The 12,775-nt window shown below is 37.7% G+C and overlaps 1 protein-coding gene across 3 annotated transcripts in view; it reads right to left on the minus strand.

The window, feature by feature from the left end:
• Positions 1-2,902: 2,902 nt before the first annotated feature.
• The window catches only part of LARP1B (La ribonucleoprotein 1B), a 37,005-nt gene continuing 27,132 nt past the window's right edge, over positions 2,903-12,775 (minus strand). For 2 of the 3 annotated variants that reach the window (XM_062573978.1, XM_062573979.1), the window contains 7 exons: positions 11,786-12,000; positions 11,270-11,376; positions 10,651-10,808; positions 10,091-10,235; positions 7,515-7,624; positions 7,158-7,285; positions 3,453-5,422 (listed from right to left, as the gene is read on the minus strand). In XM_062573978.1, the coding sequence (XP_062429962.1) occupies positions 5,180-5,422; positions 7,158-7,285; positions 7,515-7,624; positions 10,091-10,235; positions 10,651-10,808; positions 11,270-11,376; positions 11,786-12,000 (1,106 nt within the window). In that variant the 3' untranslated portion in view covers positions 3,453-5,179. Of the gene's footprint in view, positions 2,972-3,452; positions 5,423-7,157; positions 7,286-7,514; positions 7,625-10,090; positions 10,236-10,650; positions 10,809-11,269; positions 11,377-11,785; positions 12,001-12,775 lie in introns of those variants that run through there. The other variant, XR_009958186.1, reaches the window with a different exon arrangement.

Below are 12,775 nucleotides of genomic sequence, written 5' to 3' on the forward strand. Positions count from 1 at the left end.
TGCAAAGCTGAGATTAAATAGCACTGATCTAATTCATCCTATGTACAAGCTCCCTAATGATTTAAGAGTTGGCAGTCTAAGAAAGCATACTAGATGTTTCCTTTTATAAAAAAAAGTGAACACAAATAGTTTAGAACACCAGACCCAAGGAAACTTCAGTGCAATGAATATAACATTCAGTGTATTAATCTGTGAAGAGACCCTTTTTATAACTTTTGTCAATCACTATATCAAAAATCACCATTAACTAAAATGACAGGTTGGTACTGACAATGTATTAGTTCTCTTATATGAAAAGAGAACATTGTTTAAACAACAAAAGGGGCTTGAAGGGAGTATTTCTCATCTGCATTAGAAAAAGTACATTTCCTTGTTTCCTTAAGCTAGACTTTGTGTTAGTCTGGGTAAGTGTAGTCACTTGTTTTGACACTACTGCCTCATTTGTACAGTGCTTCTGAAGATGCTATGGCAGAAACCCAATTTTTAAACCTTTTTGTAAAAAATGCACTGCTTTAATCTGAGCATACTGAATTTCTACCAAGGACTACAGAACCATCCTTTCAAATGCTTGTATTTGTTCATATCCTTTTATTGAGCTAGGTCCAGTTTTCCTTAGTTTAAGATTTAAATCTACTCTTACAGGTCAGGCACAGCATATAGTAGCAGTTGGTTTTCTCCACTTCTAGTCTTATTTCACTTTAAATGGTTGTTCTTAGTATTTTCTATTCCCCCCCCAACCCCAAAAGCCAGTTTGATTTTGGTATCTTCACTGAAAAGAACAAGAAATAGTTTAACTTTATTTATGCTTGGTTTTAGAGACTCTTTGATGTCGTTTCTACAGAAAGAGTTTTTCTCCAGGAAACAGATGCATTGTTTCTAGTAGTAGAAACCGCCAGTCAACTAGTGCTTTGAATAGAAGAGTCTTCCTGGCTCTGTTTTGTTAGGGGAAAGCTATTACACTTTTTGAAAAAAGTGCAACTGGCAGTCTAAAACTACAACTAAAGCACTTAAGTGTTTCTGAAGTTTATTTTTTAAGCTCATAGTGCATTTGTGATGTTTGTGATGAAGTCCTGTGGCCTTATCTTCCTTCTCACAGTTCTCTCCAGTTTTAACGTCACAGACAACAGGGTATGTTGTGAGGGAAAAAAGATCACCAGTCTTTCAGACATGACTGGAATGCTGCAGTTACAGATCTCGCTATTTAGTCATTTTCATACTTAACATTAGTAATGATGTAGCTTGGACCTTAAAGGCTTATTTAAATACGGAAAAAAAATAGTAAATCCTTCTACTGATTTCTAATTTATAGTTAAAGGTGAATGTTTACTAATAGTTGTCCATAGATCGGTTTTAAAACAACTTTTAATAGCTCAGGTGCCAAGGTTCGTTTAAGTACAGGATAAGAGCTGTTTGCCTGAAAATTCAAAAGCCACCTCAAACTGAAAAACAACAACAAACACTGTAAGCGCCCCTGCCCCTTTCTTTCGGATTTTTTTTTTCCCTATAACTGAAAGTAGCAATGTTTTACTGACTTGTCAAATTTTCTAGGTAACTGGGCAAAATATCATGTAAGCACCTAAGAAAAAAGCCTTTTTGGAGGTGTGAAGTTCTGATGGCAAGTCTGGATTTGTCACACATGGCCACAAGCACTCAATTACAGTTTGAATAAAAATTCACTTCTCTTGACTGACTGTGGCACCCACTTCAAAAACACAGGAGTGAAATCACTGTTGTTTTTAGGTGTTTGAGGGCATGATACTTTTTTTGTAGGAAGAAGAAAAAAAAAAAAAAAAACAACCCTCATCACCTCGGAAGGTACAAACCCAAGACATTACCTTAGATCTGGATGCTTAGATTTCCTTAAAATGTTAAGCCATTGCTATTTAACCTGCACTATGAAGTTTCTTACTACTTAGGTCAAATAACAGTAATACCTGAAAAAAGTAAAAGCTGTAACTCCAAGCCCCCCACCCTGTAACGGGTGGGTTCTTGTTTGCTGCCTTTTCACACATGTTCTGTAATCGTACTGAAGTTCTGCAGGGGAATTTGTGGAAGTGTAGCTTCCAAAGGAACTGTATTCCTCCCCCCCGCCCCAGACACACACAAACTCTAGGATGAAGATAGCAGACAAGAACGCTTTCAGACATAGCAGTGCTGTGGGATTTCTCAGTAAGAAAGAGAACTTCAGCTAATGTTTAGTCTCTTCCTCAGCCTGGAACTGAGGAAGTAGTTTGTCAGCTCAGAGAACAGCAGTGATGCCTGAAGCGAAGTCTGTGCGCAGCACAGGCCCTTATGAGTACAAACTGGTTCTTCTTTACGCTAGTGCCTTCTCAGAGAATATGGACAAGGCACTCCAAGGCGTATCACCCACCGAAGCCTAAACTCCCATTAAACTGTGGAAACAATCACAGTGCAGATGGGGTACTGCTACTCATTATAAGAAAAAAGAAGTCTCCATCAAGAACAAGAGAGATCTCAATTCTTCATTTCTCTCCCTAAAAAGCCTTTAAAATCCAGTATTCTGAGCATAACTGAAGAAAAAAAAATCCTGATCAGTGAATTTTACGCTTGGTACAGTTTTGAAAAAGTAGTACAATCATTTCTTAGCAGAATAAAGAGAAAAGACAAACTAAGTTCCTTATTAAGAACACAGAAGCATTTCTAGACATAAAAAAAGGTCTGAAACTTGCTGAATATTCAGTAATAGACTATTCTTATGATTGGTTGCATTCTAAGAGATACAAACTGAAGGTTGGATTGAACGGACATAGAGCCACCAGAAAGGATGCTGGACACTTACAGCCCTGCAACAGATACGCCAGATACTGGAAGGTGTGTAACCACTTGGAGCCACATAGTGAAACCAGTTTATTGGTCGGCAAACTCTTTTGGTTTTATTCTGAAATTAGATGTTTTCCGTCTCAGCTTAGGATAGTGAACAGCAGCACAGTAACTCATTCTTTTCAGCAGTCTGCAAGGGCAGCAAGGAGGGAGGGAGCACCATCAGGCCCTTGCGAAGTTGAAGGGGATATTCTTAAACCTAACCAGAGGTGCAAACAGGCTTTGGTGATTTTATCCACCTAAATCAAAGGACACTGTTTAAGCAACTAGCCCTGCAGAGAAGTCTGATAACAGGACAGACAGCAGGGAAGGTATTCACTGCCTTCTGCCTATAGCCATATTCATCACTCATTTGTCAGATTTTGCTTTGAAAAATACCCAGTTACACAAAAAAATCAGTATCAAACAAATCAAGCTGCCTCACATTCCAAAAACCCACTCCAGTCTAAACCGCCAGCTCCCCTAACACACCAGAGCAAACAGAAGTTTGCACGCAAGCCTGCAGCCTTAGACTCTTACCAGGTTTTCTTCACTCTTCAAAATAATTAAGTTGATAACACAACACTATTAGGGGTTTTTTTTGTATTTTTATAAAATTTGTAAGATATCACAAAATTACACACACACACAAAGCTAAATATGCACACGTTTCAATGAAAAAGTGAAAGGAAATATGTTAGGTCTATCACTTCTATATACAGTTTCAATCCAAATTTACATTTGCATCATTTTCTTGGATAGTAAGAGCATGGATCAAATACAGAATTGAGATGCTTGACTTCAGCACCTTTAAAAGATGCTACTTAAAACATTTATATGTGCTAGTTCATTTTCTGTTTGAATAGGCCACTTGTAAAAGGCTTTTTTTTTTTTTTAATTGAAACTGTACTAACTGGGAAGGCCACTGCTAATACATGTTCACCTACAACGCAAACATTCATAATTTGTTCCATTGAGATTCACAAGACAATGACTAAAGAATTAATGGACTTGATTTATAACAACTTCTGAAATCTGATAAAAATTCAGAACTCCGTATATGGATGTTCAGTCAGTTAGGACACCTTTGAGGATTAAGGCATTGGTGTTAGACATAACTTCTAATAAGTTAACTTTACAGTTAACTGAAGGCTTTTCTGCCTTCTGTTATTTGCAATAACAAAAAGCTGACATTATTCTTACCTACCTTTGGAAGAGATAATTATGCGCTCAGTTCTTTTGAGTTTTCTAAATCAAAGTTAGTAAGAAAGTGCAAGGTACAAACATACCTATTTTTCAGCTACAGAAATAAATTTGTATTCAATAACTACATTCAGTGAAACTACTTCTAGATCTGTTTAAAATTATTTACTCTTAGAGCAATTTAAAAGTAGAACATCATTCAAATATTGCAAAATAAAGCAAAAAATACAAGTTTAAAAGGAATAGTTTGTTTCCCTTCAAACTAAATTTTATTAGTCAACATAGGGGGAAAAAATCTTTTAAGAAGTTATATCTCTCCTGTTAGAGCACTTTACAACCATAAAAATTCAAATCAAAAAACCTCTCAAACTGAAAGTATTTTGAATATTGTTTGCTGTTCTAACAACCTGCACAAACTGCAGATACTGTATGTTAATTCAAGGGTATGCAATCAACAGATCCATTTTCCTCTGTATTCTACTGTTGCTTACATTCCTATTAAGAACCATCACTGAAGGAAGTGTCTGTAAAATTATCCCATTTATGTCCAAACTCCATACACTAACTATGGAGGCCCTGAAAAAAAAAATATATATATAAACTATGTCTTTAAATAGAATCCAGAAATGCAGTTTTATATAGCTGCACGTTCTTGTATGCTTTCACACAAAAGATACATACTTTTTAAAGTTACTTATTCAGAAGCAAACCAATCACATGGATCCTTTCTTTACATTCAAAATTATATAACCTTTTTGGCTCTGATAAAATACAAATAATGGGAAAAATCTGAAAAAGAAAGCACAGTAAATAACATGAATGTATCATACCTTTCTTAAGAAACATGAGCTGAAAGGTAAGGCATCCCCAAAGTATTTTTTGCATATGTACGGAATGCAGTTTTTGTAAACAGAAGCTTGAGGAAAGCAACACTGAAGCCAAAGAATATTCCCTAGGATCCTTCTGATGATCCCAAAATCAAGAACAGCCCTCCCAAGGTAAGTGTTTTGGAACTTAATCTTGTGAAAGAGAAAAATGCAATCCCTTTGTCTTCCCAGACATTTTTAATCGCATATAGTTTGGTGCCCCTTGAAGATCTCCATGTTAAAATAATGATGCAAAAGTTGATTCGCAAGGGCACCAGCTTGTCTTCAGTCTATTTCTCTGGTATGTCACTTTCTATTGATTTCGTGGCAAGGTTGTTCTGGCCTAGGCCGACAACAGGCTGTAGAGTGTTCCCGCAGGTGACACTTCCCAGCACGTGGGACTGATAGGCAGCCGTGGGTTTAGCTGCCAGAAGCGTTTTAGAAGACGAATTCGACCGATGTCTGCGACGACCCACATCCTCACCTGTTGCAGCAGGGGGTCTCTTTCTGCCACATTCTTCACTAATAGGAGGCTGAAAACAAACATTAGTAGCTGGTTAAGATTTTTCTGTAAGATCAGGTATTTACCTTTTTACCTACTTAAAGCAGCAAAAAAAGAATATTAATTAATTAGGCCCTTAATTTGGTGTGCAGCAAATAAAGTCTCCGTGAGGACAATGGCTGTTACAGTTCAGTTATAAGCTGCCAGCAGAACATTAACTATCTGCCAAATTCTTAAACATAGTAGTGTAGAAGGCATGTGTCTCACTAGGTGATGAATAGAGCTCTGCAGTGAGTAGAAAAATCCTTCCAAGTCCACTTACAGCATTTCATATTATTAGATCAGTAAAGACTTTCCTGATGTATTTTTTGCTATTTACTGTATTTCACTAAACAATGAAAATGGATCAACATTTATGTTCTTATCACCATACCTCAGCCTCATACTTTAGTTTGCAAAAGAATGTCTAGAACAAAACAATGCATTTTTCATTTGCATTTTTGTTTTAATCATATTAACTTTCTGGTGATTGACAGGAATTGTAAAGCCTTGTTTTTGTGAAATGAGGTCAGAGTCTGAAACTAGGTAGCTGGGTAGATGAAGGGAGATGAAGGGAGAGCAGCAGATGTCCACTTTGACTTCAGCAAGGCTTTTGACGCTGTCTCCCATAACATCCTCATAGGCAAGCTCAGGAAGTGTGGGTTAGATGAGTGGACAGTGAGGTGGGTTGAGTTGTGATCTGTGGCACAGAGTCTAGTTGGAAGCCTGTGGCGAGTGGAGTTCCCCAGGGCTCAGTACTGGGGCCAATGACCTGGATGAGGGGACAGAGTGGCTCCTCAGCAAGTTTGCTGATGATGCCAAGCTGGGAGGAGTGGCTGACACACCCGAGGGCTGTGCTGCCATTCAGGGAGACCTGGACAGGCTGGAGAGCTGGGCGGAGAGGAACCTCATGAGGTTCAGCAAGGGCAAGTGCAGAGTCCTGCACCTAGGGAAAAATAATCCTAGGCACCAGTACAGGCTGGGGGCTGACCTGCTGGAGAGCAGCTCTGCAGAGAAGGACCTGGGAGTGCTGGTGGACAACTGGGGCATAAGCCAGCAATGTGCCCTTGTAGCCAAGAAGGCCAGTGGTATCCTGGGCTGCATTAAGAGAGTTACCAGTCAGATCAGGGAAGTAATTTTCCCCCTCTACTCAGCCCTGGTGAGGCCACACCTAGAGTACTGTTCCAGTTCTGGGCTCCCCAGTACAAGAGAGATGTGGAGCTACTGGAGAGAGTCCAGCAAAGGGCTCTAAGATGATTAACGAACTGTAGTATTTGTCATACGAGGAAAGACTGAGAGGATCTGGGACTGCTCAGTCTGGGGAGAGAAGGCTGGGGGGGGGGGGATCTTAATGTCTATAAACATCTGAAGGGAGGGCGTAGAAAGGATGGGGCCAGACTCTTTCCAGTGGTGCTCAGTGACAGGACAAGAGATAACAGGCACAAACTGAAACACAGAAAGTTGTCTGAACAAAAGGAAAAACTACTTCACTGTGAGGGTGACAGAGCACTGGAACGGGCTGCCCAGAGAGATTGTGGAGTCTCCATCTTTGGAGATATGCAAAAGCCATCTGGACACAATCCCAGGCAACATGCTCTAGGTGACCCTGCTTGAGCAGGACGGCTGGACCAGAGTATCTCCAGCCTTGACCATTCTGCGAAACACTACCTTGCTGCAGTAATACTCACACAGCAAATATTTCATTTAAAATGGGCCTCGAAACTTACGTCAACTCTGAAGTCCTCCAGTTTTTTGAATTTATTAAGGTATTCTTGTAGTTTGGGATCAATGGCTGGAGTCTTGTATTGAGAGTACTTTAGATAAGCCCAAAATTTTTCTAGTCCATATAGCTGACCTAGTAACAGAAAAAGATGATTTTACAGAGTTACGAAGTTGGGTTTAATGAGTTATCTAACTGTTCACTGGTGACTACCTATTGAAGAGAATTATAAGCCAAAAGGAATGTTGAAAAGAATATACATGTATCTTGGGTGATTTAGATAACAAGTCAGTGCCAAGGATTTGGGATTACCTCTCAACTGAAGTTACTATGGTGTGAGCAATGACTGGCCTATGATAATTACCAGCTTCATAGTCCCTCTTTGTTTCTTCTTGGAAGTCCTTGAAGATTTCTTGCCTGAATTTCTTTTCTAGGCCATAGCTGTAAAATCTAAACAAGCATTCCAATCCATACCTGTAAGAACAAATAAGTATGGAAATTTTATGCATACAATTATAATTACTCAGGATAATGCTAACTTTCAGTCTTACCCCTTGCATTTATTAAGTGGCATCGTTTTATTCTTTCTCACTCACAGAAACACTTCCTTTTCCCATCCTCTTTCATCACCCTATTGCTCTGAAACAGTTATAACAGCCAAAACTGATTTATGAAAACTATATTTCTCACAGCAGTTTCAGCTTATGCTCTATGCACACTTTACATATATACAAAATGGAAGACAAACGCCTTCATGTTTGATATGTTTGCATATATGAATAGTTTCAACATAAAAACAGGCATAATCAGACTGGTCAGTCTAATCCATCATCAGGGGATTAGATTCCCCATACTCACAGCCCAGGCTTCTGGCTCAGCATTAGTAACACACCAGCCTTGGCTGCCCCTTTGGCACTCAGGCACACAACACCGAACAGCAAGGAGCTTCGTAGCTCCAGCGCTTCAGCAAAAATGACCTCCTATCGTTTGTTTTGAATCTGGCATGTCGCAGCTTCATTTCATGCCCATCAGCTCTTGTAACAGACAGTAAACAACTCATCTTAATACACCCTGTGCTCCACGCAGCCGTCTTACACACCTAAGTCATTCGCTCCTGAAGTCACCTCTCCTCTAAGCTGAGGAGCCCTAGCTAACTTCGTTATACCTTATATAGAAGCTGGTCCCTACCCTTCATCAGCTTGGTTGCCATACTCAGAACTTCTTCCAGCTCTACTCACACCTTTGAAGTGTGGAAAGGCACTGAAAACTGTTGCTAAAAGTTCATCTCTCCCCCTTATTACTGGCTTCCTTTCACTTCTGGACCAAATGCTTTGCAGAGTAATGTGAATTCTTAGCAGGTTAGTGCATGTATATAGTCTGACTTGGGCAGCCAGGTGAAGATTAAAAACCAAAACAAAATTAAAAAAAACCCCAAAAAGCAGAAATGCTTTTCTAAGCTGGCCCAGGCAGAATGTTGCTTTGCTATGACTCTCAGTACCTAGGCTACCTGCTAGATTTCTGTATAACGCCAAATTGTATCACACACAAGCATGCCTTTAATTCTATTTGATGGCTGATTTCCTTCAGTCAAAGGATGACAGACAGTATTATGAGCATATGAAATAAAATGAAATTGGGAACCTCTAAAATCAAGGTTTGACCAGACAGTTAATACAACTTTGAGGAACATTTGGTCTGGGGAATTTCCATGTATTAGTTCCAGTTTCCTGGGGTTTAAAAAAATCTCTCAAAATGAAATCTGCTAGGTCTAGAAGTACATGTACCTTCTTTTCCTGAAGGTGAGAACCGGACTGGATTGAGCAAAATGTTTTTTATTTTTACTACAATGGGTAATGCATAGGCAACATTTGAAAACAACCAAAGACTTAAGGTTTTTTTTTTTTTTTTTTTTTTTTGCTTTTTAATGTTTGTACATTTTGTTGGCTTGCTCTGAAGTCCGTCACTGAGCAATCCCTTGAAAATTTGCTAAACTTCCATTCCATACCACCCACATATCAGATAGTATAGTTTTTTTCTCATTTTTTATGCCAGCCCAATGTTCTAGTGGCACTTATTTGAAACATTGTTCTGAAAGATCAAATAGACAAAAACAACATTTTTTTCTGGAAAAATCTGAAATCAACTTCCATTTAGCATACCATGCTCTATACTTTTGGCAAAGATGGGGCCATAAGAATGAACATAGCTAGGACATAGCTTCTGTTCTGCCATTCATCTGATGTTGCCTTAGTCCCATTAAGAGCCTTCTGAAATTTTTCCTGGTAAACATACCCTTGGATGATTACAGAGCATAAACAAAGCAACAGAGGTACAAAATTTTATTTAAGCTACCTCTTCATCCTGGGGACCATTACTCTGCATTCTCAGGAAACATATCCAAACTTCAAGCCTCAGTTGGCATTCAAAACGTTGAGCTACTCTGTCTCTTTGGTCAAGAGAAATACAAGGGAAAGAAGAGAGGGCAGTGGATGGAAAGAGGGAACAAAAATGACAGAGCGAAATGGGAAGTAGTGATTTTCATTTTGATTATTTTTCCAGTATTTTTGAAAGGCAAGCAGCTTTTTGAACAAGTCTAATGAGGCTAGGAATGTCCTGACTTACAGAAGTGAAATCTTACAGGTACAGTAGAATTGACCTCACACAGCCAACAAGTCGAAGTTGTTGTATAACTTTGATTTCACAGAATTTAGGACAAATGATAAGTAAGGAAATATTATGTGTTCAGCTATTTATCTGCAAAGCGTGAATATATAAAAAACAGACTTTTTTGATATTAAAATAACTTGTGGCAACTACTATTTTAACGATACTAGACAGTCAAAGCTAAAACTAAAAACCATTCACTTCCGATTATATGTAAACTTCATAATCTTTAGTATAAACTCAAATGGTTTTTAACTTCCTGTAAAAAATTAATACCTGTAGTGTTCTTTTGCATCATCCAGAGCGAGCTGTCTGAATTCATCATACATCTTCTTGTTAAAGTGATCTCTGAGAAAAAAGGACCAGAAACGAAAAAGTGTGTTCATTTCCTGGGACTGGCCAATTCCCAACCGTTTCCTCTCTAGAGGGAAGAAAAAACAAACAAATAAACAAAGCTATTTTTAATTTTAGAAGTAGGATCTTTTTCAAATGCTTTTTCATTAGTAGCATACATGCAAGATATTCTAGTAGTACAACTTTAAACCTTCCAAATATATTTTAATAATAATTTCAGAGCTGAAATTAAGTTTGATAGTTAATAAAGTAGCTCCTCTTAAATACAAATACTAACGCAGAAAAGACTGTGGCAAAGTATCAAAGGTTTTGAATAATATCATGGAGTTCAAAGTTGTATGAAAAGTAGAGTTCATAAAATGTAGATATAAAACAAGTTTTGTTATCCTTTCTTAGGAAGAATTAAGGATGAGGACCAATACAGAGGAAAACTATTATTAGGTAACAGGTGATAACTCCCAGAAACACTTCTCTTGTCTCACCCATTAGACATCTTCGATGATATTTGTGGTACACCTGTTGTGTAAAGCCATTTTCTTTTAACAGTTCATGGGAAGGATGCTGAAACTTTGGAAGAGAATTGGGGGTACACTCGTAACCTCCTGTTAACGGAGCTACTTCTGAAGGCGAAGCACTGGAACTGCAGAAGATAAAAACAAGTATTTCTGTCCTATAAACACTGTGCTTCTTCAGAATCAATTTCTGTGCTAGAGTTTCAAAAAACAGACAGTTTTGGACGATGATGATTAAATGTTAATGCTGTAATGCACGATTTTGAATGAAAACTTAAGAGGCAAATGAAGTCACTGAAGTGAACATCAGTACCTCAAATAATATTAATGCTATTACTTTCTAGATCAACAAAAAACACTGAGTATAGGCAAGTTAGCTTACTTCCAAACGGGCTTATATTCTTTTCATTCTCTTGAAATCTTAAGTTTCCTTTTTTGTCCCATTTGCATTTCCTCCTCTGCTGTTTCTTACTTCCATTATATTTATAAAATTCTCACTTATTATAGTAAAATTCTCCATTAGTAGCAAGAACTAATGACCTTGCAATAAAAAATTTCTATGACCAAAAGGAGAAAAATATATCTATACCTCACAGAGGAAGTTCTTGGCCTGTGGTCTCTGGAATCCATCACCCAACCAACATGACATTCTAATGGTGGGTTTGTACTGTGTCGTGTTTTTCTTTTTCTTGGAGTCTAAGGAAATAAATTAAGTATTTATTTCTCTATTTTGATTTCACTCATTTCTCCCTTTCAAAACAAAGGTCTAGAAGTTTTATATTATATATAACACATTATGAAGTTACAAAGCTCCAGCTTCATAATCTAAAGATTAATCTCATCTAACCAATTCAAAAGCTTTAGACATTATACTTTTTCCATCATGGGCTTTTAAAAGACGTTACAGACAAAACTCAGATACCATTTTTGTAGAAATAAAAGAAAGAATGAATATGGTAAATTGTTTGAAGATAAAACCAAATTAAAAAAAAAATGTGTTTTATTCTTGCCTTTTCATTCTTGTCATATTATCTGAACAGACAGAAGAGTTTTACAGGCTTACATTTTATGCTTGTAAAAAAAGTGTTAAAGTCTGTCTGTTTACCTTTACGTCAATGGATCTTGCCTCTTTAACAACAGGGTAGAACCTTGGTGTTTTGCTGGGATCCTGTAACCGGGGGGTGCGAGGTGTCCGTGGGATGAATGCGGGGTGAACATGGGGAGAATCTGGTACTGCTGTTGGTAGTGATCGAGCCAATGGTGCTGTTGGAGGTACTTCTGCACCACCAACCAGTTTAAAAGTCTGCTCATCTTTTAAATCTGTAAGCAAGGCAAGGGGGAAGAAGAGCAAAAAGCAAACTATAAGAACGCACACAAAATAAAAAAATCAAAACAAAACCACACACCCCAGCAACTGTGCCTCACTCATTTTCAATCAGCGTTTGAAAAACATGAGATCTCTGAAAGATTCGCTGACATTGATAATCTGATCTAATATCAGCATGAATTTAAAAACTTTGTTTCTAAAAGCTTCCATTAAAGCAACCCAAGATAGTGGAGGAAAAAAAAAAAAAAAAGAAGAAAAAAAGAAAAAAATGATGACATTCCCACAGAGCTTCTATAAATACTTATTTAAACAAGAAACATTGGTAGAATTAAAAAACATCAGCACTGATGTATGCGGGCTGCTGTCTCTCATACTTTTTCTCCTGACCTTAACTCAAAGCTAAGTGTTGCCTTTCAATGCAGTGACATCCACCCTGTCTTACCCATTCTGCATGCCATTCAAAATTTGCTTGCACATTATTATTTTGGTAATTGTGATTATAAAATGCATTTTAAAACCTACAGCAAAAGGCTTATAAATCCAGTCATAGCAGCACTTTTTCTTAAGCATTCATACACATTTAAAGGTTTTACTAATTTTAGTCTTAAGATTTACCTTTTTATTTTTTAGGGCAATCCTGACAATTTTAAGAATTTGCTTGTTTCTTTTAAAAGCCAATTACACCTTCCAAAGTATGCAACACTAATAAAATTTTTTCCTTCCTTAGACCTAATCACAAAAAGCAAATACTTCCCTACTACTAACTAC

Source organism: Rhea pennata, chromosome 4, assembly GCF_028389875.1.
Source record: "Rhea pennata isolate bPtePen1 chromosome 4, bPtePen1.pri, whole genome shotgun sequence".
In the NCBI taxonomy this organism is placed as follows: domain Eukaryota; kingdom Metazoa; phylum Chordata; class Aves; order Rheiformes; family Rheidae; genus Rhea; species Rhea pennata.